The sequence below is a fragment of the Lepus europaeus genome, chromosome 14 (assembly GCF_033115175.1).
Source record: "Lepus europaeus isolate LE1 chromosome 14, mLepTim1.pri, whole genome shotgun sequence".
In the NCBI taxonomy this organism is placed as follows: Eukaryota; Metazoa; Chordata; class Mammalia; order Lagomorpha; family Leporidae; genus Lepus; species Lepus europaeus.
This window is the reverse complement of record NC_084840.1, coordinates 24,325,865-24,349,406: the sequence shown is the minus strand read 5'-3', so window position 1 is coordinate 24,349,406 and position 23,542 is coordinate 24,325,865. Positions and strand designations below refer to the sequence as shown.

General features: G+C 46.3%; 1 protein-coding gene across 1 annotated transcript in view; it reads right to left on the bottom strand.

The window, feature by feature from the left end:
• UTP25 (UTP25 small subunit processome component) overlaps nt 1–22,961 on the bottom strand; it is a 30,362-nt gene extending 7,401 nt beyond the window's left edge. The window contains exons 1-11 of the mRNA XM_062210286.1: nt 22,761–22,961; nt 22,062–22,101; nt 20,584–20,830; nt 18,285–18,458; nt 14,401–14,489; nt 11,072–11,482; nt 9,169–9,388; nt 7,431–7,633; nt 5,108–5,290; nt 4,859–4,971; nt 3,930–4,175 (exon numbers count right to left, since the gene is read on the bottom strand). Of these exons, the coding sequence (XP_062066270.1) occupies nt 3,930–4,175; nt 4,859–4,971; nt 5,108–5,290; nt 7,431–7,633; nt 9,169–9,388; nt 11,072–11,482; nt 14,401–14,489; nt 18,285–18,458; nt 20,584–20,830; nt 22,062–22,101; nt 22,761–22,867 (2,033 nt within the window). The 5' untranslated portion in view covers nt 22,868–22,961. The remainder of the gene's footprint in view (nt 1–3,929; nt 4,176–4,858; nt 4,972–5,107; nt 5,291–7,430; nt 7,634–9,168; nt 9,389–11,071; nt 11,483–14,400; nt 14,490–18,284; nt 18,459–20,583; nt 20,831–22,061; nt 22,102–22,760) is intronic.
• Between the last annotated feature and the right edge of the window lie 581 nt (nt 22,962–23,542).

The window sequence follows — 23,542 nt, the reverse complement described above, 5'->3', positions numbered from 1 at the left end:
AATGTTATGACACAGCAGGTAAAGCTGCCACCTGCAAAGCCAGCATCTCACATAGGTGCCAATTTTTGTCCTGGCTACTGCACTTCCAATCCAGCTCCCTGCTTATAGCCTGGGGAAAGCGGCAGAAAATGGCCCAAGTGTTTGGGCCACGCCACCCATGTGGGAGACCCAGACGAAGCTCCTGGCTACTGGCTTGGGCCTGAGCCAGGCCCAGGTCCAGCTGCTGCAGCCACCTGGGAGTGAACCAGCAGATGGAAGATCTATCTCTCTTGGTCTCTCCCTCTCTCTAACTCTAAGAAAACGGGCCGGCGCCGCGGCTCACTAGGCTAATCCTCCGCCTTGCGGCGCCGGCACACCGGGTTCTAGTCCCGGTCGGGGCACCAATCCTGTCCCGGTTGCCTCTCTTCCAGGTCAGCTCTCTGCTGTGGCCAGGGAGTGCAGTGGAGGATGGCCCAAGTGCTTGGGCCCTGCACCCCATGGGAGACCACCTGGCTCCTGCCATTGGATCAGCGCGGTGCGCCGGCCGCAGCACGCCAGCCGCGGCGGCCATTGGAGGGTGAACCAACGGCAAAAGGAAGACCTTTCTCTCTGTCTCTCTCTCACTGTCCACTCTGCCTGTCAAAAAAAAAAAAAAAAAAAAACGGCTTCCAGTCTTACTAGTCACAGTGGAGATGAGGAATCCAGGGCCTCTGCAGAGGGGGGCAGAGAACAGGCTGACTCTGTATCGTGAGCACCCTTTCCCTCCCTCATCTTCCCTCACAGAAGTCTGCATCTTCAGTGATCCCTACAAAAACAGAAGTCCCTGGTGATCTAAAATCAAGGACATTCCGGAATCTATTTTACTTACCAACTGTTAAACAAAGCAACCACATGAATTGAAAGGCTGGCTCCTCTGTATGGTCCCTAACAGTTAACTCTAAACTTAGGTTTAGAATTAGGGTTTTCAGGCCGGTGCTATGGCACAGCAAGTTAAAGCCCTGGCCTGAAGCGTCAGCATCCCATATGGGCACCGGTTTGAGTCCTGGCTGCTCCTCTTCCGATCCAGCTCTCTGCTTTGGCCTGGGAAAGCAGCAGAAGATGGTCCAAGTCCTTGGGCCCCTGCACCCCGCATGGGAGACCTGGAAGAAGCTCCTGGCTCCTGGCTCTGGATAGGCACAGCTCCAGCCACTGCAGCCACTTGGGGAGTGAACCAGTGGATGGAAGACCCCTCTCTCTCTCTGCCTCTGCCTCTCTGTAACTCTGACTTTCAAACAAATAAATAAATCTTTAAAAAAGAACTGGGGTTCTCACAAAGGGGCACGGAGCACTCAGAGATACCCAGGTCGCCTTCAAAATCCCATTAATTGTCACCTCCATGCTGGCGCTGCGGCTCAATAGGCTAATCCTCCACCTTGCGACGCCGGCACACCAGGTTCTAGTCCCGGTCAGGGCACTGGACTCTGTCCCGGTTGCCCCTCTTCCAGGCCAGCTCTCTGCTGTGGCCAGGGAGTGCAGTGGAGGATGGCCCAAGTGCTTGGGCCCTGCACCCGCATGGGAGACCAGGAGAAGCACCTGGCTCCTGCCATCGGATCAGTGCGGTGCACTGGTCGCAGCGCGCCAGCCGCAGCGGCCATTGGAGGGTGAACAAATGGCAAAGGAAGACCTTTCTCTCTGTCTCTCTCTCTCACTATCCACTCTGCCTGTCAAAAATAATAATAATAATAATAATAATAAAATAAAATAAAATAAAATTGTCACCTCCAGACTGGCTGAGAATCCTCCCTGCTGAGGTAACCACTGAAAATGCACAGGGAAAGAGCTGTGAACTATGCTTGGGAACACGATCACGACCAAAGGCAACATCCAGTCCTAAGGTTCTACTGGTTTTCTCTCCCACAAAGAAAACAAATCTTCAGGCTGAAAAATGTTTGCTAGCTCAAAACTAAATTCTGTCTTCCTAACCATTGCCAACTGTCACAGAGAATACCAAAGCAGAACTTCAGAGCTGTATACTACAGTTTAAAATACACGCACTTTTCCTAAGGCTAAATAAAAAACTAAATCACTGAGGTACTGCCTACCAAAACACCCACGATCCCCTTGGATACCACTCAAGCAAACAACTCTACAGTTGGAAACCTCGAGGTAATCAGCTGCTACCTGAACTCTTAAGCACATTACTGTGTCTTCATCCATCGTCAGCACAGGAAACACCCATACGCCCAGTCCAGGGCACAAAGCACACAGAACATGCTGAGATTGGTTTTCACAGTGACTTTGGGGGCAAGACAGTTTGAGAAATAAATCCTATAAATCCTGTCTATAAAGGACTCCTTTGACAACCATACCCTCTCCTTGCAAAGCTGCTGAGATATCTGAGAGCAGCCCTCAGTCCAACTTAACTCACACTTGCTAAAGACAAGCGTGTTGGGAAGCTTTCCAATCCATCCACTTCAGTTAAAGGGCTTGCTTTCATTTGTCAGGACAATAGAAAGCCAAGGGCTTTTAAGCCTTGGTGAGTACAACTCCCCCCAAATACTCCCCAACCTGAACTGAAACAACTCCTTACTAGAACAAAGCAAATCATGAGGCTAACAAGCAGGCATTCATTAACAGTCTTTCACCAAACAGTTTTGTCTGGGTAGCCAAGAATAGAGATGGGGAAATGCAAATTTAGTCATGTCTCAGTTCCCACGCATGGAGGAACTGGTCATAGAATGCTTAACGAGCATTCTATCATGCAGCGCCCAGGCAGGCTGCTGGAACTCCTCCTTTACCATCCGGGTAATGAGCACATGTCTGGGGATTGCCAGCACCTCAAGTGCTCCAGAGCCTGGAGGATTTCTGGCTAAGGCATTTGGGATTCTCAGAGAACACAAACCCACACACTGGTATGCACGACTGCGGGTCAAACAGGAAAGTCAGCACATGGACTTCTCTGTGACATTACTGTGAAATCAGCGGAAGATGTAATAGAATGTGATTTTTTTAAAGATTTATTTTATTTATTTAAGAGTTAGAAAGAAAGAGGGAGAAACAGAGAGAAAGAGATCTTCCATCCATTGGTTCACTCCCCAAATAGCTGTAACAGCTGGAGCTGGGCTGATCTGAAGCCAGGAGCCAGGAGCTTCTTCTGGGCCATCCTCCACTGCTTTTCCAGGCCATAGCAGAGAGCTGGATTGGAAGTGGAGCAGCCAGGACTCAAACTGATGCCCATTTGGGCTGCCAGCAGTGCAGGCAACGGCTTTACCCAATATAGCAAAGGGCCAGTCTCCAGAATCTGATTTCCATCTCTCTATAGATAAGGGCTTGAAATGCTTGTCATTGGTCAGCAGAGACTTAGCAAAACCACCAAGTAAGTATGTGAGCTCTGGGGCCAATGAGGGCTGCAACTCTCCGGGATGGTAAAAGGTGCCTCACTATAACTCACTCTCTAATCAGAATTTTAAAAACGAAAGGCTCATCAATTAAGTTTCTCCAATTCACAAACACTGCAACTTATAAATATTCCACTCCAAGTCCTCCTCTTGCCTCCTACCAACACCTGGAGGCCCACAGCCCTGGCTCCCCCTGGTGAGGCAGTCACTTTGTGCACATTTCCCCGGGAACACTGCAACTTTCTGAACACCAACATGTGCTCGGCCTCCATCACCCCCCCACACGGCCTTGCACTCAATGTGCTCAGTGCCAGCTCTCTCCTCTTCCTGTACTTGCAGTTGTTCAACTCTGTAATGTCTGACCAGAGCCACATTCCAACATGGATTATGGTTTTGTTTCTGCAACCTTTTCCAAAAACCAACCAACCAACCAAGAGTCTTTCCAGCCCAAAACTCTTTGGCTTCTCTGAAAGAGTGATAGAGAGGGAGGGATGACCTGAGAATTCCACAAAGACTACCGTGTGCTCCGAAGCACACACGGTCTGCACAGCTCAAGACCCGGCATCCCCTTACCTTTTGTAGAAATGGAAGCGCTCTGTGAGGAGCAGGAACTGCTTCTCGCCTTGAAGGAAGAAGTGCCTGGCTCTGGAGACACCAGATTTCTGGGTGTACTCGCAGATGTGGGTGAAGTTCAGTTCCTCCTTCTTGAAGTAATTTCGGAGACGCACGAAGTCAAAGTAGGAGGGGACATAGATGAGTGTGTGGGACATGACTGCATCGCGATACTGAGGCAGAATCTTGTTCACGAAAAAGTTAAATCTAATTTGGAAGGGCAAAGGGTAAAGTTAATAGTCTTCAGGGGAGCCCACAGTGTCCACTGACTTACAGACCCTGGGTGAGTCACACTCTAAAGATTAAGAGACTCCCACAGAGGCCACTATGACTTGCTTCCTCTCAGAGATGATGAAAGGATAAAACTTGATAAGCACATTAAAAACTTGGTAAGCACATTAAAAAAACACTATTCACTGTAAAAACAGATATAACGCCATCTTATCCCAGAGACTTCTTCTAGGAAGCACACACCACAGCATTCACACGGCTGTCAACAAATAATCACTGAACATCTACCATCTGCTAAGCACCATCACACTATCATGGGATCCCCTAATTAAACAATGAGGAAAAAGGGGAAAAAATATACGGAGATAGAAACAATAATTGGCTGACACAGGACACTTTGTGGCACAAGGCAGTGTAACATGACTCAAACATGCCACCATCAAGGGGGGAACAGCCTTGATTTAAAGTAACTGTGCCACTAACCACCTGTGACACCTAGGCCACATCACCACTTCCTTCTGGGCTTCACTGTCCTCCTCCGAGATTGGATTAAGTGAATCTGGAGGGTGGTTATCAATAAAAGCAACAACGAATCCATTTCTGTTTACATGCCGAAGTCAAATCTCTCGATGTGGGGCCTGACAGGAGAGGTGGATTACCTGGCATCAATCACAGAAGCCAGGCTTTCGGCCTCCATCTTCTGGAAGACGTGTGGGAGCTGTGCCAGGACGTGACTGATGGAGCCGGTCATCGGGACACTCCTGACCGCCACCTGCCAGGAGCCAATGAAAGCATCAGGAGAGGAGCCAGCCCCTTGCCGACTACATGCTAACATCTCCTTCTGCCTCAGGATCTGAAACATAAGTAGCATTCCATGCAGATCCAGGGGGAAACAAGGAAGAACTCACCTGGCCTTGGAAATTGACACAGTACTTGTTGAACACTGAGTTGATCTGGGCATCCTGCAGGGCCCCAAAGAGCAGCGTCTGGCGATAATACTTGGACCAGTTATTGAGGCTCCACATGCGCACTCGAGAAAAGTCCACCCCATGTGAGTCCAAGGGCAACAGGTTCATGTGGTTCATCAAATGCTTTAAGCAGAAATAGCACTCCCATTAGTGTTTACTGAGCATTCACCTGCTGGGTAATATTAAGATTTTACAAATCTGGCCGGCACCGTGGCTTAACAGGCTAATCCTACACCTTGCGGCGCCGGCACACCAGGTTCTAGTCCCGGTTGGGGCGCCGGATTCTATCCCGGTTGCCTCTCTTCCAGGCCAGCTCTCTGCTATGGCCCGGGAAGGCAGTGGAGGATGGCCCAAGTCCTTGGGCCCTGCACCCGCATGGGAGACCAGGAGAAGCACCTGGCTCCTGGCTTCGGGTCAGTACAATGCGCCGGCCACAGCGGCCATTGGAGGGTGAACCAACGGCAAAAAGCAAGACCTTTCTCTCTGTCTCTCTCTCTCTCACTGTCCACTCTGCCTGTCAAAAAATAAATAAATAAAAATTAAAATTAAAAAAAAAAAAGATTTTACAAATCTATTAGCTAATTTAACCCCTTGGAGCACAAATTATCGTGTCTCAAATGACACCAAGAGAACTGAGGCTTGGATGAGGAGTGACTTGCCCTCAGTCAACTGAACACCTCCAGGAGAAGCTAAGCTAAAGCTGGCCACATCGTGAACCTTGAGTAAGGATCAGAATGATACCTGCTGGAATATTTCTTTCAAAGAACTTCTGAAATTCCACGCTGGTCACTCTATGGGCCCTTCAGTATCAGAAATGGACAAGAAAGGAAATGACATGGAAAACGGAGCTGCTGTCCTTCAATACCCTGCTTCTCAAACAGGAGTATCCCCAGAGTCAGCACACCTGCCTTTCCTTAAAGAATACGACTGTACTCTCAACATGCCTCTTTCATGTTATTTTCATTTTGTGACATCTGAGTATGTTGGAAGATAATGAGTACTAAAAATGTATTCCCTACTTAATAACCATGTGCTCCCTTTACATAAGCCAAACTTTCATCAAGCCATAAGTCCCTCAGGTAGAAGAGGTGAGTTCTTATACGCCTTAAAAAACACAGCCCATAGCTCTGTGATAAGGATATTAGAAAGCATGGTCATTCAAACTTAAACCTGATAACGCTGCAGAGTACGTGCAGAAAAAGAAAAATCTACAGCACACATCACAGGAGGGAGATAAAGAGAACCCACACCTCTCTGCAAAACAAAAACCAAGACCCTTAGGGCTCCTAAGTAATGCACCCCCATCTCCAGAGACCAAACAAAAAGAGAATGAAAATGAACTGTATGAGGAATTATGTCAAAGATGTTTCTGGTGAAGACTTCTATTCATTTGTCTGTCCAGCTGTCCATCCATCTAACCTGTCAACCAGTTAAGTGCATTATAAATATTAATAGAAATAGAGCTTTGAGAAGAAGAAAATCTTCTCTGGAGATCTGAAAATACTGAAAAGAATTTCTACCTCTCTGAACAGTTTAATTACAAACTAATCTGTGGGTAGAGGAGTGGGCAAAAAACTTTTTCCAAGTTAGAAAATCTAGAGTATTTCCCTGTTTCCAAACTGAGGTTTTTTGTTTTTTTTTAATTTTTTTTTTTTTTTTTTTTTTAAATTTTTGACAGGCAGAGTGGACAGTGAGAGAGAAAGACAGAGAGAAAGGTCTTCCTTTTTGCCGTTGGTTCACCCTCCAATGGCCGCTGTGGCCGGCGCATCGTACTGACCCGAAGCCAGGAGCCAGGTGCTTCTCCTGGTCTCCCATGGGGTGCAGGGCCCAAGCACTTGGGCCTTCCTCCACTGCCTTCCCGGGCCACAGCAGAGAGCTGGCCTGGAAGAGGGGCAACCGGGATAGAATCCAGTGCCCCGACCGGGACTAGAACCTGGTGTGCCGGCGCCGCAAGGTGGAGGATTAGCCTATTGTGCTTCAGTGCCGGCTAAAATAAATCTTAAAAAAAAAAAAAACCTATTAGGACACTTGAATGTTCCATATTGCAGTGCCTGGTTTCCAATTCTGGCTCCACTCCCAACTCTATCTTCCTGCTAAGTACTGTGCACCCTGGGAGTGTGCCGGCGCCGCAAGGCAGAGGATTAGCCTACTGAGCCGCGGCGCCGGCCCCAAACTGAGTTTTAATCTGGACTTAAATAACCTTTTAGGACTTAAGCCACTGAGCTTCCTGTCTAAGTACATAAATGTTAGTGAGCAGCATTACCAGGACATGCTCCCAGTTCTGCATCAGGTAAATGTCAGCTTGGTCAATGATGAGAAGTTCAACAGAAGACAGAAAGTCAAAATCTCTCTTCTTCTCTCCTTCTCCACCGATGATGGTCCTCAAGCCCAGAGGAGAAGCGATGAGGATGTCCGAGGAGTAAAAGGGGGCATACAGCCGGATGCTTCGCTGAAGTATTGCCACTCCTGCACAACACAGCCAAGCACCCATCAGTTCAGCAGTCACTACCAAGACACTGTGTCCACCCTCCCCTATCCCTTCCCTATCTCTCTCCGTTCCCCTTAGCATGTAAGTGCTCTTAGACCGCCTTAATTATTTAATAATAATGATCCCTTCCTTGTATATATAGTGACTTCTTGGCTCCCGTTTTCACTTCCTTTCTTTCACTGTCAAACTTCCCCAGAGAACTGTCTCCTCAATCCACTGCAATCTGGCCTCTGACTCTCAGGACTCTACTGAAAATGATTTATGCTAAGGCCCCAACAGCCTTCCACCACCAGTTGACTGGACACCTCTCAGGCTCCGGGTCAGGAATGCACAGCGGCAAGTTAAACATGCCCTCTGCCTGGGAAAGCAGTAGAAGATGCCCTAGTCCTTGGGCCCCTGCACCTGCGTGGGAGATCTGGAAGAAGCTCCTGGCTCCGGATCAGCACAGCTCTGGCTGTTGCGGCCAACTGAGGAGTGAACCAGCGGATGGACCTCTCTCTCTGCCTCTCCTCTCTCTGTGTAACTCCGACTTTCAAATAAATAAATAAATCTTTAAAAAAAAATGCCCTCTGAGAAATGCTCGTCTCCTTGTGATAGTTTCTATCACTTCAGTACTCACTTCTGCTTCTCTCACTGACCCAGCCCTCGTATATCTTTCCGAATCTAAATACCTCTTCTTCTACATACTCCTGGATTCACCTGTCAGTTCTCTCCTACATAAAGCTTTTAGTAAATTTCTATTTCCAGGCCACATCTCTAGTACAATCTAGTACAGATGGCACCTCTGCCAGGACGCCCTCCCTAACCACTTGCCATTCTGGGTCAGGGGCTGGCTTTAAAGGCTCCAGAACACATGCTGCACCCTCAGCACCCTGTGTTGTTTAAGATGGGGCTCCCTTAAGCAATGGGAATCACAACTTTGATTTCTGCATCTCTAGCTTCTTACCAGCCCTGACTCACTATAGATACTCAATGAAGATTTGTGAATGAACACATGTGACTAATGAACATTTTCCCAAGAGCTTTACTGCACCAAGGTACAACCAACCCAACCAACCTGAAAGAGACAGGTAAAAGTGTAAGAAGTTAGGGGGGGCGGGTGTTGCTAAGTCCTATGTGGAGGCAACTCAGAGATGGTCACTCACTGTGGCAGACAAGGGGAAAGCCCACCCTTGGCACAGATACTCTGTTTACTCAGGCTCCACAGGATGAGGCCACTTTCAATCCCTTGAGAACCCCTTATAGCCTCTGACCATATGCTGTGTACCATCTCTGGGTGTGTCAGGCATTTCTGTTATAAACGCACATGCACCTTCTGTTTAGGGCCTGAGACTCTCTCTGCCCCTCCAGCCAAGGGCAGACTCTACCTGGCAAACAAGATGTCTCGGATGAGCACGCATTCTGCTAGGAGGCTGAGCCAGTGATCCGCTGAGAGGACACCTAATTCTAGGCTCCCAGTCTCCAGCCACATACACTCTCACACCACAGGTCCCACAGGACAAGCAGAAATTACCAATCCGGAAGTGGTCATCGATGTTGCCCACAAACACGGCTTCATAGTCCTCAGGCCTCTTCAGGTTAGGTGGTCTCTCCTCAGGATCGGACCCATATTCTCCCTGAAATCTCTTTTTGTTGCTCACAATCATCTTCTTCTTGCTGTCCCCCTCGAGGAGGCTGATGAAGAGCTGCACGATCCTCAAAGCAGCTTCCCGGAAGGGCACCACTATCAGTACCTGGGGAGGGAGCAACAGTGACCTTGGCAGGGGCGCGGGACAAGAACGGCAGCTTGGGGTGGCCTGTTGGGTGAGTGGAGCTCAAAAGCGCTGGGTACAGCAGGAGCCCCTGGCCAGTGACCCTATTTGCATCACCCTCTTCGTACAAGGCTTGCTACTAGCTTGCTACTAGAAGCTGAGCAACTTCTGTCTCCACAGAAGCATGTCCTGAGCACTCTGGCCCCACAGCTCTGTGGGAAAAATTTCTCAAGCAGAATCTGGAAATGCCTTTAGGATAAGCCAAAGCCTAGAACAGATGTGTCTGACATCAAAATCTCAAGAATGTAAACACACAAACTCTTTGAGGGCAAGGAGTGCTAACTTGTTTCTGTCTCCCACAGAACTTTGCACCAATATTCTTACCTACAAGACCCACTTGAGTAAATATATGCTCAGTAAATAAATGGAATAAATGAGAAATAAAACAGATAAGGAAAAGGATGAACACGGTGCTATTTTTCTACTTAATTCCCCAATGCATTTTTCAGAAACAACAGTGAGGCATAAAATAAAATCATAATTCAACAGGAAAAACAGGACTCGGTCTTCCAAGAATTTCCAAAAATGCTTAAAATGACCGTTGAGAACAAAAACAGAAGATGCTTGATAAATGGTTCATTTCAACCACTCTTCTGTAAATGACATAATCAGTGGACACAAGCCCCGTCAAATCATGCAATTTACCAAACTAAAATATGCTTCATAGGTAATCTGTTTAGTTCTCTACATGATTCTAAGTGGAAACAAATGTGTGATACTGAAGTTCAAGACTCTTAGGCAGCTCCCCAGAAAGGCAATGAGCATTTACTGGAGCAGAAACTCAGCCTGAAGTAATGGGGACAGCAGACAGAGACTTAAAAGACAGAGTTACTGTCCCAGCTGAGACACTAAAGAAGTGTCTGGGCCCTGGTTTCCACAGCTATCACACAATGGGAGAACAAATCTCTTAACAGCCACTTCAGTATAAAAATTCTAGAATTCTATTAAACTTAAAATGAAGAATCTACAAATATAAGACTTCATGGAAAGACACAAGCTGAAGGAGATTGGAATGACAAGACCTAGCTCTGCAAGGTTATACAAAATGTAGACAGAACAAAAGTCATTTCCTTTCCTATTCAAGACTTAAATCCACTAAGTTGAAACTTAGGAGCACAAGTGTAATCCTTACTTAAGCAGCAACAGAGTGGCAAACAGGGACTGCTATTTTCATGTCTCAGCAAAGAGAATTCTCAGTTCTGGTCCCTTCTTCTGCTACTTTGTGGTTCTCTTTAGCAAGGTTGTCTTTGAATTTGGGTCTCTACTCACAGCTGTGATACACAGGGATAGAGCTCATTATGGTCCCATTCAACACTGACAACCGCAAAGAGGAGATTTACAGCAGACGGCTGCCACCTATCTGTGTTTACCTTTTAGGAGAGCACGAACTACTTTTCTCAAGTGTCCAGCTAGCTCCACTGTCAGAAACAGCCCGCTGGGCAGTCTGCTGCACTGTTCTGACAGTAACTTGGCCCACTCCAAAGTACTCACATCTGGGCTCATCATTCCAGTCAATTCGTAAAACACTGGAGCACCTGCTTAGTGCCAGGCACCTACACAGCAGCACCCCTTTCCTGCAGGAGCAGCTTTCCTGCTGCCACTCACCTTGGGCCTCGTTAGCCCCTGGTCCCTGAAGTCATCGTCATCACCCACCCCAAGTTTCTGGCTTCGGCGTCTGCTGTTGTTGCCAAGCACCTGAGCGTTGGCTTTGAGAACATGATTCAGCACGTGCAGGCAGTACACATGGCGGATCTCCTCTCCATTCTTCAAGGCAGATCTTTCTGGGTAGAACAGGTCCCGGTAAGAATTCATAATTAAGAAGAGCTCTTTCTGGAGGGGGGTGAAGACGCCACTTGATTTTTGGGGGCCGGTTAGGAACTGGCTGTTGGTCTTGGGCCAGGTGGATTCCAGGGGCTTCTGGAGATGCAGTGACTTTAGGTCAATATCCTTTGGGGGTTTAAATGTTTCCAACTTCTGAAACTTGGATGAAAAGACAAGCTGGCCCAGTATGGGCCACTAGGAGGGAGAGAAAGAGAGAAAGACACCAAGAGCTAAGTTAGAAATGAATTACAAGACCTTAAATTCACATACCTTATCAAGAACTTTCATGATTTATAGATATCTCACTCAACACTCACAACCCTAAAAGGTGGATACCATAATACTCGCAATATAGTTCAGGAAAAGCTGAGGTTCTCACGAACTTGTATGATCTAGACAAAGTTTCCATAGGGGTAGGTAACTAGCCTAGCAGTTAAGATACTGGTTAAGACATCTGTACCCCATAAAGGAGTACCTGGGCCAGGCTTCCTGCTATTGCAGACCCTGAGAGAGAGAGAGCAGTGATGGTTCAAGCAACTGGGTTCCTACCACCCCTGTGAGACATAGATAGAGTCCTTGGCTCTCAGCTTTGACCTTGGCCCAGCTAGGCTATTGCAGGCATTTGGGGAGTAGACCAGTGGATTGGAGTGCTGTCTCTTTGCCTTTCAAATAAACAATTTTCAAAAAACAGTTTACACAGGAGGGAATGGAGCCGAGGGCAAGAATCCGAAGAATTCATGGTTTCTGACTTCAAATATAAGCTCTTTGCTCCATCGGTGTTCCCCAAGATGTTTTGCAAAATATAATCTGAGGGAGAGTAAAAATTCTTTCTAGAAAAAAAGGAACTCCACACTCAGATAACTCTGGGTTCACAATGTATACTGGACACTAATAATTCTGGCAAGTCCCATAAGAACTCTGTCCACTTTGTTGAACCCAGAGTTTTCCAAATTTATTTGAACATGAGAAAAAATTTTATTTTTAGAATCCTAGAGAATATTTTGTGGGAAATGAGTTTGGGAATTTTTGCACTGCAGCAAAATTTGCTAATCTCAAAATAGCATGACCTCAGCAAGTACAGAAAAACAAACTAGTCATTGGTAAAACTATATGAATAAATCTCCAAGCAATTATGTTGTATGAAAAAAGTCAACCTCAAAAGATTATATACTGTAAAATTTCATTTAACATTCTGAAATGATAAAACTATAGAAATGGAGACATTAGTGGTTTCTAGGAGTTATGAATGAGGTGGGGGAGCATAGGAGGAAGCGACTGTGGCTGTAGAAGGGCACAGGGACTTGCCTATCTGGTGCTGGACACGTTTCACACCTTGATGGGTAGTGGTGGCAGGGACAGGGAGCTACACATCTGACCAAATCATATCAGAGTTCCAAGTTCTAGCTTCCAATTCCAGCTTCCTACCTACGCAGAGCTTGGCAGGCAGTAGGTGGCGGCTCAAGTAGTTGGTTCTCTGCTACCTGTGTGGGAGCCTTGGATTGAGTTCGCAGCTTCTGGTTTTGGTCATGGGCCAGGACCCGGCCACTTTTGGGCATTTAGGGAGTGAACCAATAGATAGGAACTCTGTTTATCTATCCTCTTGAATAAATATTTTTAAAAATTGCAATTATGAGTATACACGTATACACACACACACACACACACAGAGTCGAATGAGTAAAAATGGTGAGAAATCTGATAGTTTTTTTTTTTTTTTTTTTTAAAGAATTTACCTGAAAGGCATAGTGACAGATAGATGAAGAAGCACAGAGAGAGAGAGATACCTTCTAACTATTGGTTCACTTCCCCAGATAGCAGCAACAGCGGGGTCTGGGTCAGGTTGAAGCCAGAAGCCAGAAATTCCATGCGGGTATCTCACATGGGTGGCAAGGTTCCAAGCACTTGGGCCATCTTCCACTGCCTTTCCAGGCACATTAGCAGGGAGCTGGATTAGAAGCAGAGGATCAGGACTCTAACCAGCACTCAAATATGAGATGCTGACATTGCAAGAAGCAGCTTAACCTGTTGTGTAACAATGCTGGGCCCAGGCAGATGTTATTAATGTCAGTTTCCTGGCTGAAATGCCACACACACTAATATTTTTGGATTTCTCTATATGATTTCTTACAACTCCACATATATCACTAATTATTACCCCAACAAAAATTCTAATAAAAATAAAAAAAGGATGACCAACTCTCATGAATAACATCAGCACTGAAAATAAAGAAACAAAAACTTACTCAGGGGTTGGTGCTGTGGCACAGTGGGTTAAAGCCCCAGCCTGCAGTGCCAGCATCCCATATGGGTGCTGGTTCAAGTCCCGGCCGCTCCACTTCCAATCTAGCTCCCTGCTATTGCGCCTGGGAAAGCAGCAGAGGACGGCAAAAGTCTTTGGGCCCCTGCACCCATGTGGGAGACCCAGAAGAAGCTCCTGACTTTGGATTGGCTGAGTTCCAACTATTGTGGCCATTTGGGGAATGAATCAGCAGATGGAAGACAACTTTCTCTCTCTACCTCTCTCTGTAACTCTGTCTTTCCAAAAAAAAAAAAAAAAAAAAAAAAAAAGCTTAATAGCTGTAGCTGAATAATTTAGCGTGAACCTATCTCAGACATTTCAAACAAATGAAGAACAGGAGGAACACCTATGAGGGAACTTTAAAAAGTTCATGGAAAACACATATAATAAAGAAACTATGTGTGAATTCTAAAAAATTTTTTGCACTAAAATAAACTCCTTTCATTCTATTTTTCCATGAACTTTTTGAAGTACCTGCACATTATTTATCGTTAGTAAACTAGATTCCTTTATTTTGAGGCAGCATTACTGCCTCCTCTAACAGGAGAGAACAGCGAAGAGCAGAGATGGATCAATTTGTCATGTGACAGCCCCTTGCAGAGGTCGGTCTAGACCCTGGTGTACCTATCTCAAAGGGATTCTTATGCTTTCTCCAGCATTACCCACACCCCACCAGGCTCTTCCTATGTCCCACATATCTACCGGGCCACCTCCACTGGTGTACACCATGCGTTCTGGGAGCTATAAAACCCAAGGTCACAGTATTAGTTATAGCTTTTTCCATTCATGACTAGGATGACCAGGCAACACTTACTTCCAGCTCCTGGGCAGTTTTGGGATTTGTGGCAACAGCATGAATTTCCTTTTCTTTCAGTTCTTTATTTACATGCTGTAGAAATGGATCTAATTCAGAAATAAAAAAAATGTTAGCACACAGTGCAAAGCAGGCGGAGTCCATTCTTTCCCTAAGAACTACATGCTGATCTTCATGGTGCTAACTCATCCTTCTTCCCATGTCCCTCCCCTATCCTCTATCCTGGTCCAGAGCTTAAAAACTTCAGACAGGATCTTCTTCCTAAAGCATTTTTTTTTTTTTTTGGACAGGCAGAGTGGACAGTGAGAGAGAGACAGAGAGAAAGGTCTTCCTTTTCCATTGGTTCACCCTCCAATGGCTGCCGCGGCTGGCGCACTGCAGCCGGCACACCGCGCTGATTCGAAGGCAGGAGCCAGGTGCTTCTCCTGGTCTCCCATACGGGTGCAGGGCCCAAGCACTTGGGCCATCCTCCACTGCACTCCCGGGCCACAGCAGAGAGCTGGACAGGAGGAAGAGCAACCGGGACAGAATCCGGTGCCCCGACCGGGACTAGAACCCGGTGTGCCAGCGCCACAAGGTGGAGGATTAGCCTATTGAGCCACGGCACCGGCCTCCTAAAGCATTTCTGTACTCACATTACTTCCCAACGCAAAAACATTTGAAGAAACTTCTCAGACTGAAATTCAGAGTATTCTACAATGCACCTCAACTGGCCTCTCCAGTATAATTTTGGAACAATGTGCCTTAAATCCTTATGACTCTGTGTCAGTCCTTCCTAAAACTACAAATTTCAGATTCTCCTTCACCTCAGTTGTGCATATCCAATTAGCCTCAGTTTAACATCACCCTTTGACTCACAAGAAGTACTTCTCAGGAGGGGCCAGTGTTGTAGCACAGAGGGTTAAGCCGCTGCAAAGCTGGTATCTCATTCCATAGCTCAAGTTTGTGTCCTGTTGCTCTGCTTCTGATCCAGCTCCTTGTCAATGCATCTGGGAGAGTAGAGAAAGATGGCTCAAGTGCATGGGCCCCTGCCACCCATGTGGGAGACCCAGATGGAATTCCAGGCTCCAGGCTTCAGCCTGGCACAGCCTTGGCCATTGTGGCCATTTGGGGAGTGAACCAGTGGAAGGAAGATCTCTCTGTCCATGTCTCCCTCCCTCTTTGTTACTCTGCCTTTCAAATGAATAAATCTTTGGAAAAGAAGTATTTCCCAGGAGCCTCTCTGCCAGGCAGTGTTGGCTCTAACAAGAGGCTCCTAAAGACAGTCATCACTCTGTCCTCTCAGCCTCCTATCCTACCTCATCCATCCCAACACATAAAGTAGCTCAAAAAGTTTCTGGAAAACTGAATTAAAGGTTGGGTTTATTTTGGTGCAAGAATTGAAATTGTGCAGTTTTTAATAATATGTATTTTTCCATAAGCTTATGCATGGATTTGATATTTTGCAGGGGCTGGCACTGTGCCTCAGCAGGTTAAAGTCATGGCTTACAGTGCTGGCAGCCCACATAGGTGCCAGTTCAAGTCGTGGCTACTCCACTTCCAATTCAGCTCCCTGCTGATGTACCTGGGGAAGCTGATGTGCCTTGAAGGATGGCCCAAGTGCTCGGACCCCTGCCACTCATGTGAGACCCAGAAGAAGCTCCTGGCTCCTGACTTCAGCCTGGCCCCATCCTGGCTGTTGTCGCTATCTGGGGAGTGAACCAGTGGATGGAAGACCTCTCTCTCTGCAAATCTGCCTTTCAAGTATACATAAATCTTTAAAAACAATTTTTGCACCAAAATCATTTTATATTTTTCTTTCTACAAGTTATTTGGGAGACAGAGAGACATAGGCAGACAAAGAGCTTCCATTCACTGGTTTATTCCTCAAATGCCCACTGAGTCGGATCAAGCTGGGAGCCAGGAACTCAACCACTTGAACCATCACCTCCTCCTTCCTAAAATACACATTAGCAAGAATGCAGAACTGGGAACAGAGCTAAAACTGGAACCCAGGTACTCCAATATGGGACATGGGTATTTTAACTGGTAGGCCAGATGCCTGCCCCCTAAATTTAAGTCTTAATTCAATCTTTTTTTTTTTTTTTTTTTTTTTTTTTTTTTTTTTTTGACAGGCAGAGTGGACAGTGAGAGAGAGACAGAGAGAAAGGTCTTCCTTTACCATTGGTTCACCTTCCAATGGCCGCTGTGGCCGGCGCACCGCGCTGATCCAATGGCAGGAGCCAGGTGCTTCTCCTGGTCTCCCATGGGGTGCAGGGCCCAAGCACTTGGGCCATCCTCCACTGCACTCCCTGGCCACAGCAGAGAGCTGGCCTGGAAGAGGGGCAACCGGGACAGGATCGGTGCCCCAACCGGGACTAGAACTCGGTGTGCCGGCGCCACAAGGCGGAGGATTAGCCTATTGAGCAGCGGCGCAGGCCCTTAATTCAATCTTCCACAAACTCTTTGAACTACCCTCATGTGTGCCTATCTTATCTAATCGAGTAGACAAGATCACTAATGGCAGATTCCGTACCTGACTGACTACTGTGCAGGACACAGGAATGCTCACTATACACTGACTTGAACAAATGACCTAAACAATAGTGCCTGCACTCCAGGTAACTTCTAGTTCTCTGAGCTAGCCATCCAGAGCAAAGTTAAATGACCCATCTAGGGACCTAAACGGTCAAACCTCAAATGAAATATACCTTGTACTAAGTACCTGAGAGAGAGAAAGTAAGCAATAGGATGCAAAAACTCTAGTTGCTCACTTACCTGCACAGGTCAAACAGCCAGAGAAATTTTAGTCTAGACAAGTTTCCTAATGTTTCCTCCAGATTTTCTAAGTTGATGCCTCAGAATGGGGTCTGTGCTAAAATTCTACAATTTCTATCATCTGCTCCTCCCTCTCCAGCCAAATGAGGATTACAACTTCAGCTTCATCGAAGGTAAAGCTGAGATGAAGAATGGTACTGGGAGCAATGCAGGCAGGATGGACACAGAACAAGACCACAGGACTCACCCACCCAGGCTCAGGCTGAGAACCTACAATAGACAGCAGAGACCTGGCTAAGTCTGCCTTCAGCACGTCCTGACCAAGAGACTGCCATTTGGTTACGGGCATGGTCAAGAGACTCAGAGACAGGGGAGATAAGGTAGAGCTTTGTGGCCTTCGAGGCTCTCTCTGGTAATAAAGACCACTCACAAGTCTGCAAATCTACTCCTTCAAACATGAGAAGCAAGTGAAGGGCAGAGAAAAACATGTATTTCTTCTCTTTCTTTCCTGCTTGGGGAGGTGATCAGAAGTCTTCCTTGGACTCCAGCTATAGAGATGGGAGGTCTGGGGAATATGTCTTACCCACCAACAACTTTTGTTTATTTGTTTAGAGATTTATTTACTTATTTATTTGAAAGGCACAACAAGAGACACAGAGAGACATTCCATCTGCTGGTTCACTCCCCACATGGCCACAACAGCCAGATGATTCAGCAGGAGCTCCATCCTGGTCTCCCACGTAGGTGGCGGGGGCCCACACACTTGGGCCATCTTCTGTTGCCTTCACAGGAGCATTAGCAGGCAGCCAGATCAGAAGCCAAGCAGCTGGGACTCAAACTGGCACTCCAATATGGGCATGGCAGCTTAACCCACTCTGCCACAATGCTGGCCCCTCCTACTACTACTATTAAGCAGCTTGCTCTCCTCCTAAACATCCCCCTCTACTCCCAGCCCCAACACTTGCTAACTAGTGAAAAACAAAACATACCTGTGACAGCATTTTTCTCTAGCTCTGGTTCCAGCTAGCCACTAAACCCTCTGTTTTTACTGCCGCTTGTTCGTGACAGGTGGCTTAACGTCTACCCACCAAACACCTGGCGAATTTAAACACACACTGTGCTCTGACCTTGTGATACTTTCAGAAGAGAGTTGTCCCTGCTCCCAAGGTCTTCGAGGAAATTGGTTTCCAGGCTGAACAGTGACTCATGTTTTGCATCTGTGAATTCCTCTGGGGATTCCTGGGATGTGCCATGTGCTCCTTCCCCGCCTTTCTCCTTCCGGTCAGCAGATAAGGCCACATCTGCAGTTTAGAAACATTTTGTAATTGTACTCCTATAGGCAAAATTGAAATCCTTAGCCTATATCAGCATTAATATTCATTCATATTTGTTGCTATTATTTCCTTTAAAATAATAATACTTCAAGTGGAAGATATAGAGTTCACTGATCCAGTGTGATGGTTACTTTCATGTGTCAATCTGGCTGCCCAGATATTCAGCAGAATAATGTTCTGGATGTTTCTGTGACAATGGTTTAGATGGGATTTACATTTAAATTAGCAGGCTCTAAGCAAAGCAGATTATTTCCTATAGTGTGAGTGGACATCGTGTAACTAGCTGAAGGCCTGACTAGAAGAAAAGGCCGACCTCCCCTGAGCAAGAGGGAATTCTTGGGGCAGTCTGCCTTTGAACTTCAGCTGCAACTCTGGCTCTTCTGGGTCTCTCACACGACTGCCTCTGGACCTGAACTACAACTCCTGAGTTTCCAGCCTGCCAGCCGCCCTCATTTTGGCCTTGCCAAGCCTCCACAATTACACCACCCAACTCCCTAAAATAGGCCTCTTCTCTACATACCCACATCCCGGTACCCTGCTTCTCTGGAGCTCACTAGTACACTGTTTCAGGGACTTACTCCAAAATGGTAACTAGACAACGTAAACCAAGATGTACGTGAACAAAAGGCTGGTCAATGCACCGATGACAGTGGTAAGAAATAACTGAAAAAATGTGAACTATCTATCAGTGGGGTACTAATTAGACTACCACATATTATTTACAACTGAATACTGTGTAATTAAGAAGCAAAAGTGAATCCACACATTTACAGACATGGAAGAAGGTTCACAGCATACTATTAAAGAAAACCCGTAAGTTACACAGGCAGACCATCATGCACATACACACTACTCTATGTACATACTTACACTTACACACATATATCCAGGAAACTGCAGTCTGAAAGGTTACATACAATGTTACAGGTGTTATCTCTGGGTGGTGAGGATATAGGTTAACTGCATTGCCCTCTAAAATTTTTACAGGCAATAGTTATTGCTTCATAATAAAATAAATATTTTCATTGTTAAGAATACAAAAACAAGCAAGCAAGCAAGCAAAAAAAAAAAAAAAAAAAATCCTAAATCCAGGGCAATAACTCCTATCCCACTATAGTGGATCAGTTAAAATACTAAGAATGGTACCTAACACCTTAAAATATAGGAAAAAAACAAGGATTTAAGACAAAGAGAAGTAGTAGAGTGAGATGTAAAAAGTCACCCAGATATATTCAGACAGTGGAAAACTACTCCACAATAAAAAGTGGTAAGCTACAACATGAACAAATGGATGGATCACAAAATCAGAGGAGCAAAAGAAGCCAGATGGTAAAGCGTTCATTTGGATAGTCTCATTTATATGAACTTCTAGGACACCTAAAACTAATCTATGATGGCAGAAAGAGGCCAAGGTTTAAGTTTTGAGAGGTAACAGAAACGTTCCATGTCTTAATTTTGTAGGTAATAACATGGGTATATACCTTTATCAGAACTCTGCAAGTTGTATACTTAAATTGGATATATTTAATTGTATATAAATCATATCTCAATGAAGTTAATTTTAAAGTTAAACAAAAGAAGTCACCCAGAAGTGGGACAGAATTCCTTTGGGTTTTCAATTCAGTTTTTCCCCTAAATATTTCCCTAATTTCCACTGGAAGCTTGTGACCACTCAGTAACTCTTTAACACATAGCTTTATGTCTATTATGTGTATATGTATATATATCCATGCAATTACCAATCCACTGCTTGAAAACTGTTTAATATTTTTATGTTTATCTTCCACCAAACCTGGTATGCCTAAGGGAGGAGCAGTAAGATCTTCTGTAAACTGAAACAGTCACAAAGAAGACCTACACTCTTCCTCTGTGTCAGGAAGTCTTTCACTAGCCCTGATGAAGTCCCTGAAATCGTAAGCAAAAACATTCTTTCTACATTATCCCAGCAAGAGGGTTCTGTGCTTCCATGAGAGCCTCAAAGACATGATCAAGCTTAACATTGAATCTCTACTTTGGATTTCACCCAATTCACATAGTATGGGGCTTGGTGCCCATGGGGGCACTCTGAGGAGCCACCACCAAGTACACTCACCCTCCTGCACCCCCAGAGACTCTGAGACAATCTCCTCCTCCACACTGGCGTCACTACCACCACCTTCATCACTCATTTCTGCGTCATCCACAGCACTATCTTCATCCTCCTCCTTCTCCTCCTCCTCCTCCTCGTCTTCTTCCTCCGAAACATTCTTTAGTGTAGCCAGCAGTTTGTGGTACCCAGAGATGTGCTCAGGCTCACTATCTGCTTCACTTTCAGAATCCGAAGTATCTGAACTCTCAGACTGGAAGGAAAACAGGGCATTAAAAACAAGAACTCTATTATTTTTATTGCTATCCTCAGACTATTATCAAGCCAACAGGTTCAGACTTTGCTAAATAAAAATTAACTTTTCTGCAAATATTATGTAATCTCATCCATTCAACCAAGCCCTGCACCAAATTTACTCATTTAGCTACGACTCCAGAACCCCTTTATGTCCTCTGAACTAATACCCCACATGTAAAGAAACGGACTTTTAAAACGGTGAACTTTAGGTTATAATGGCATTTAACTTAAAATCACAGACATTAGGGTACTCGTTTAAAGGAGCAACAAGAAAGCTGGGAAGCAACAAATGAACGTAGCCTCTTCGTGTTGGTTGTAAGGTGGAAGGACCTTTGCTCATTTTGTACTCACTCGCTGACTCTTTGTTAAGCAAAAAAAGAACTACTAAGAGCTCAGGTAGGCTGGTCTCAGGGCAGTTTCAAACAACGGCTTCTATGCTAACAGTCATAATGCATTTTTTAAACAGATACCTACATTTAAAGCTAAGCAACGTTACCCAAATAACAGCTCAGAACTGAACTGAAAAAGCGGAAGTATAATCAGGCTTTATTACTATAACCAGGTTGGGTATCTGTAATTCAGAAATTCAAGATGCTCCAAAATCTAAAACTTAAAAGTAACTTTTAAATTAATTCTCTGAGAAGGAAGAGAGGGAGAGAGAGAAAGAGAAACAGTGAGCCAGCTCCCTTTCTCTGGTCCACTCTCCAAATGCCTACAATGGCTGGGGCTGGATCAGGCAGAAGCCAGGAGCTGGGAACTCAATTAAGATTTCCCCTGGTTGGGGAGGGAGCTGGCAGGAGCCCAGTTACTTCAGTCATCACCATTCTTCTACCCAAGCTTCAACATAAACTTGATGTGCTGGCTTTAATTTTAGCAGAATTCATGTTGCCCTGATAGGGGGTCTTTTCAAATAGCCGCCTTATCCTTCCTAGTGTCCCAAACTAAATCCTGCTCACAGTAGAGTTTATTTTGGTTGAAAATTCTTTTGAAATCCATGCAGCATTTTTTGATAAAACACATTTTCCTAAGATCATGCTGAAGGTCCTTATTATTCCAAATTCTAAAAACCCTGAAAATGCAAAAACTTTGAACTCTGAAACCCTTCTGGCCCCAAGCATTCTGGGTAAGGGAATAGTCAACCTAGATAATCCTCAACCAACTATTGTAAAGAAGGCACTAGGCATTACCAGTTGACAAATCTGTGGTTTTTCTTCTTTTCCGGAAACCCTGAGAAGAACAGAAAATGTTAAACTAATTAGTAGTTTGTACCAATCAGGAAAAAAAAAAAATCTAAGGATAAACTTTAAACGAAAGCGCCAGAATATACCGTTATAAATACATTAAAACTACAGCCCTGTGAAAACTATATATGTACTTTAACTTGCAAGAATACAATTCCATAACAGACAAGTGAGATCACACGATAAACACTAGTGACACTACCTGGCTCTCATCCAGAAAGACACACTTAGCAAGTAAAAGACCGCGGGTTCCCTTCGTCTGCATTACAACGGCCCTCACCGGGCAGATAAAGCAGCCCCAAGCTTTGGGGCGGGCACTAAGATCACCCCTGATTCCGGACGACTCTACCGGGGCGTCTGTAAACACTTCAGAGCCACCCCAAACCACCCTCGGGAGTCTGATGACCACAGCGACACCTGCCCGCACGCAATGGGCGTGTCGTCTAGGCTGAAGCTGCGCGCAGTGAGAACGCCCGAAGCCCCGAGACCCAGTCCAGGCGCCGCGGAGCCCGACCCCAGCACGGCAGGGGCCTGGGAAGCGTGGGCTGAGACGCGGGCACTACGCTCAGGGCCTCGAGAGACCAGCGGACCAAACCCAGCAAACGGCAGCTCCCGCACCGCCGGCGCCAGGCACGGCCATCGGACCTGTCATAGAAGGGGTGCTCCTCGCCGAAATCCCGAAGGTGCTTCTTCTGCTTTTTAGTCAAGGTGTTGAGCAGCTGGGTCTGGCTCCGGCTCCCGCGTTTACCCATGGCTAAAGACTTTCTCCCGCCTCTAAGCGTTGCGGGGTTTTTACTACCCGGAAGTAGTCACGTCAACACTCGCACGTGGGCTCGCTGTCGCCGCTTTACGGCGGAAGCAAGGTGCCGTAAAGCAGATCCGCGTTACGTCGCTTTTGTACGACAGGCGTTCGAACGTCCGGGTCCCGACTCTGCCCCCTACCGGGACGCTTTAGAAACTGACGCATGCGCGGCGCAGTATGTCGGCCGCAGGGCTTTGGGGCTTCCTGAGGTTGATGGGTACCAGGAGAGCCGCGCTGGATGCTCCTGGGGGTGCTGTGGGAGTCAGCCTGCGAGAATGTGTATTAGCGGAGGTAGACTGCGCTGACTGTGTTATACTGTAACAAAACTACCAACCACCGTTTAAGGGTGGCGGTACATCTCTCCTAACCATCCCAACAGGATACAGCTATGTCTTGTTAGTAAGCCTGGCGAGGAACAGGCTGTGTCCGCTCCCTGAGAGATTCCCGCCCTTTCTGAAAGGCCGTGAGAGGCCCTGGACGCAAGCCACTGACGGCAGCAGAAGTATATGGAGAGAGGCAACATGGCTTCCCCAGATCACCCGGAGAGAGCGGCCCCAAGGCTTAATCCAGGGTTTGCCAACTGAAGCCAGGCCAAGGCTGATGGGGGAATCGTTTAAGGTGAAGG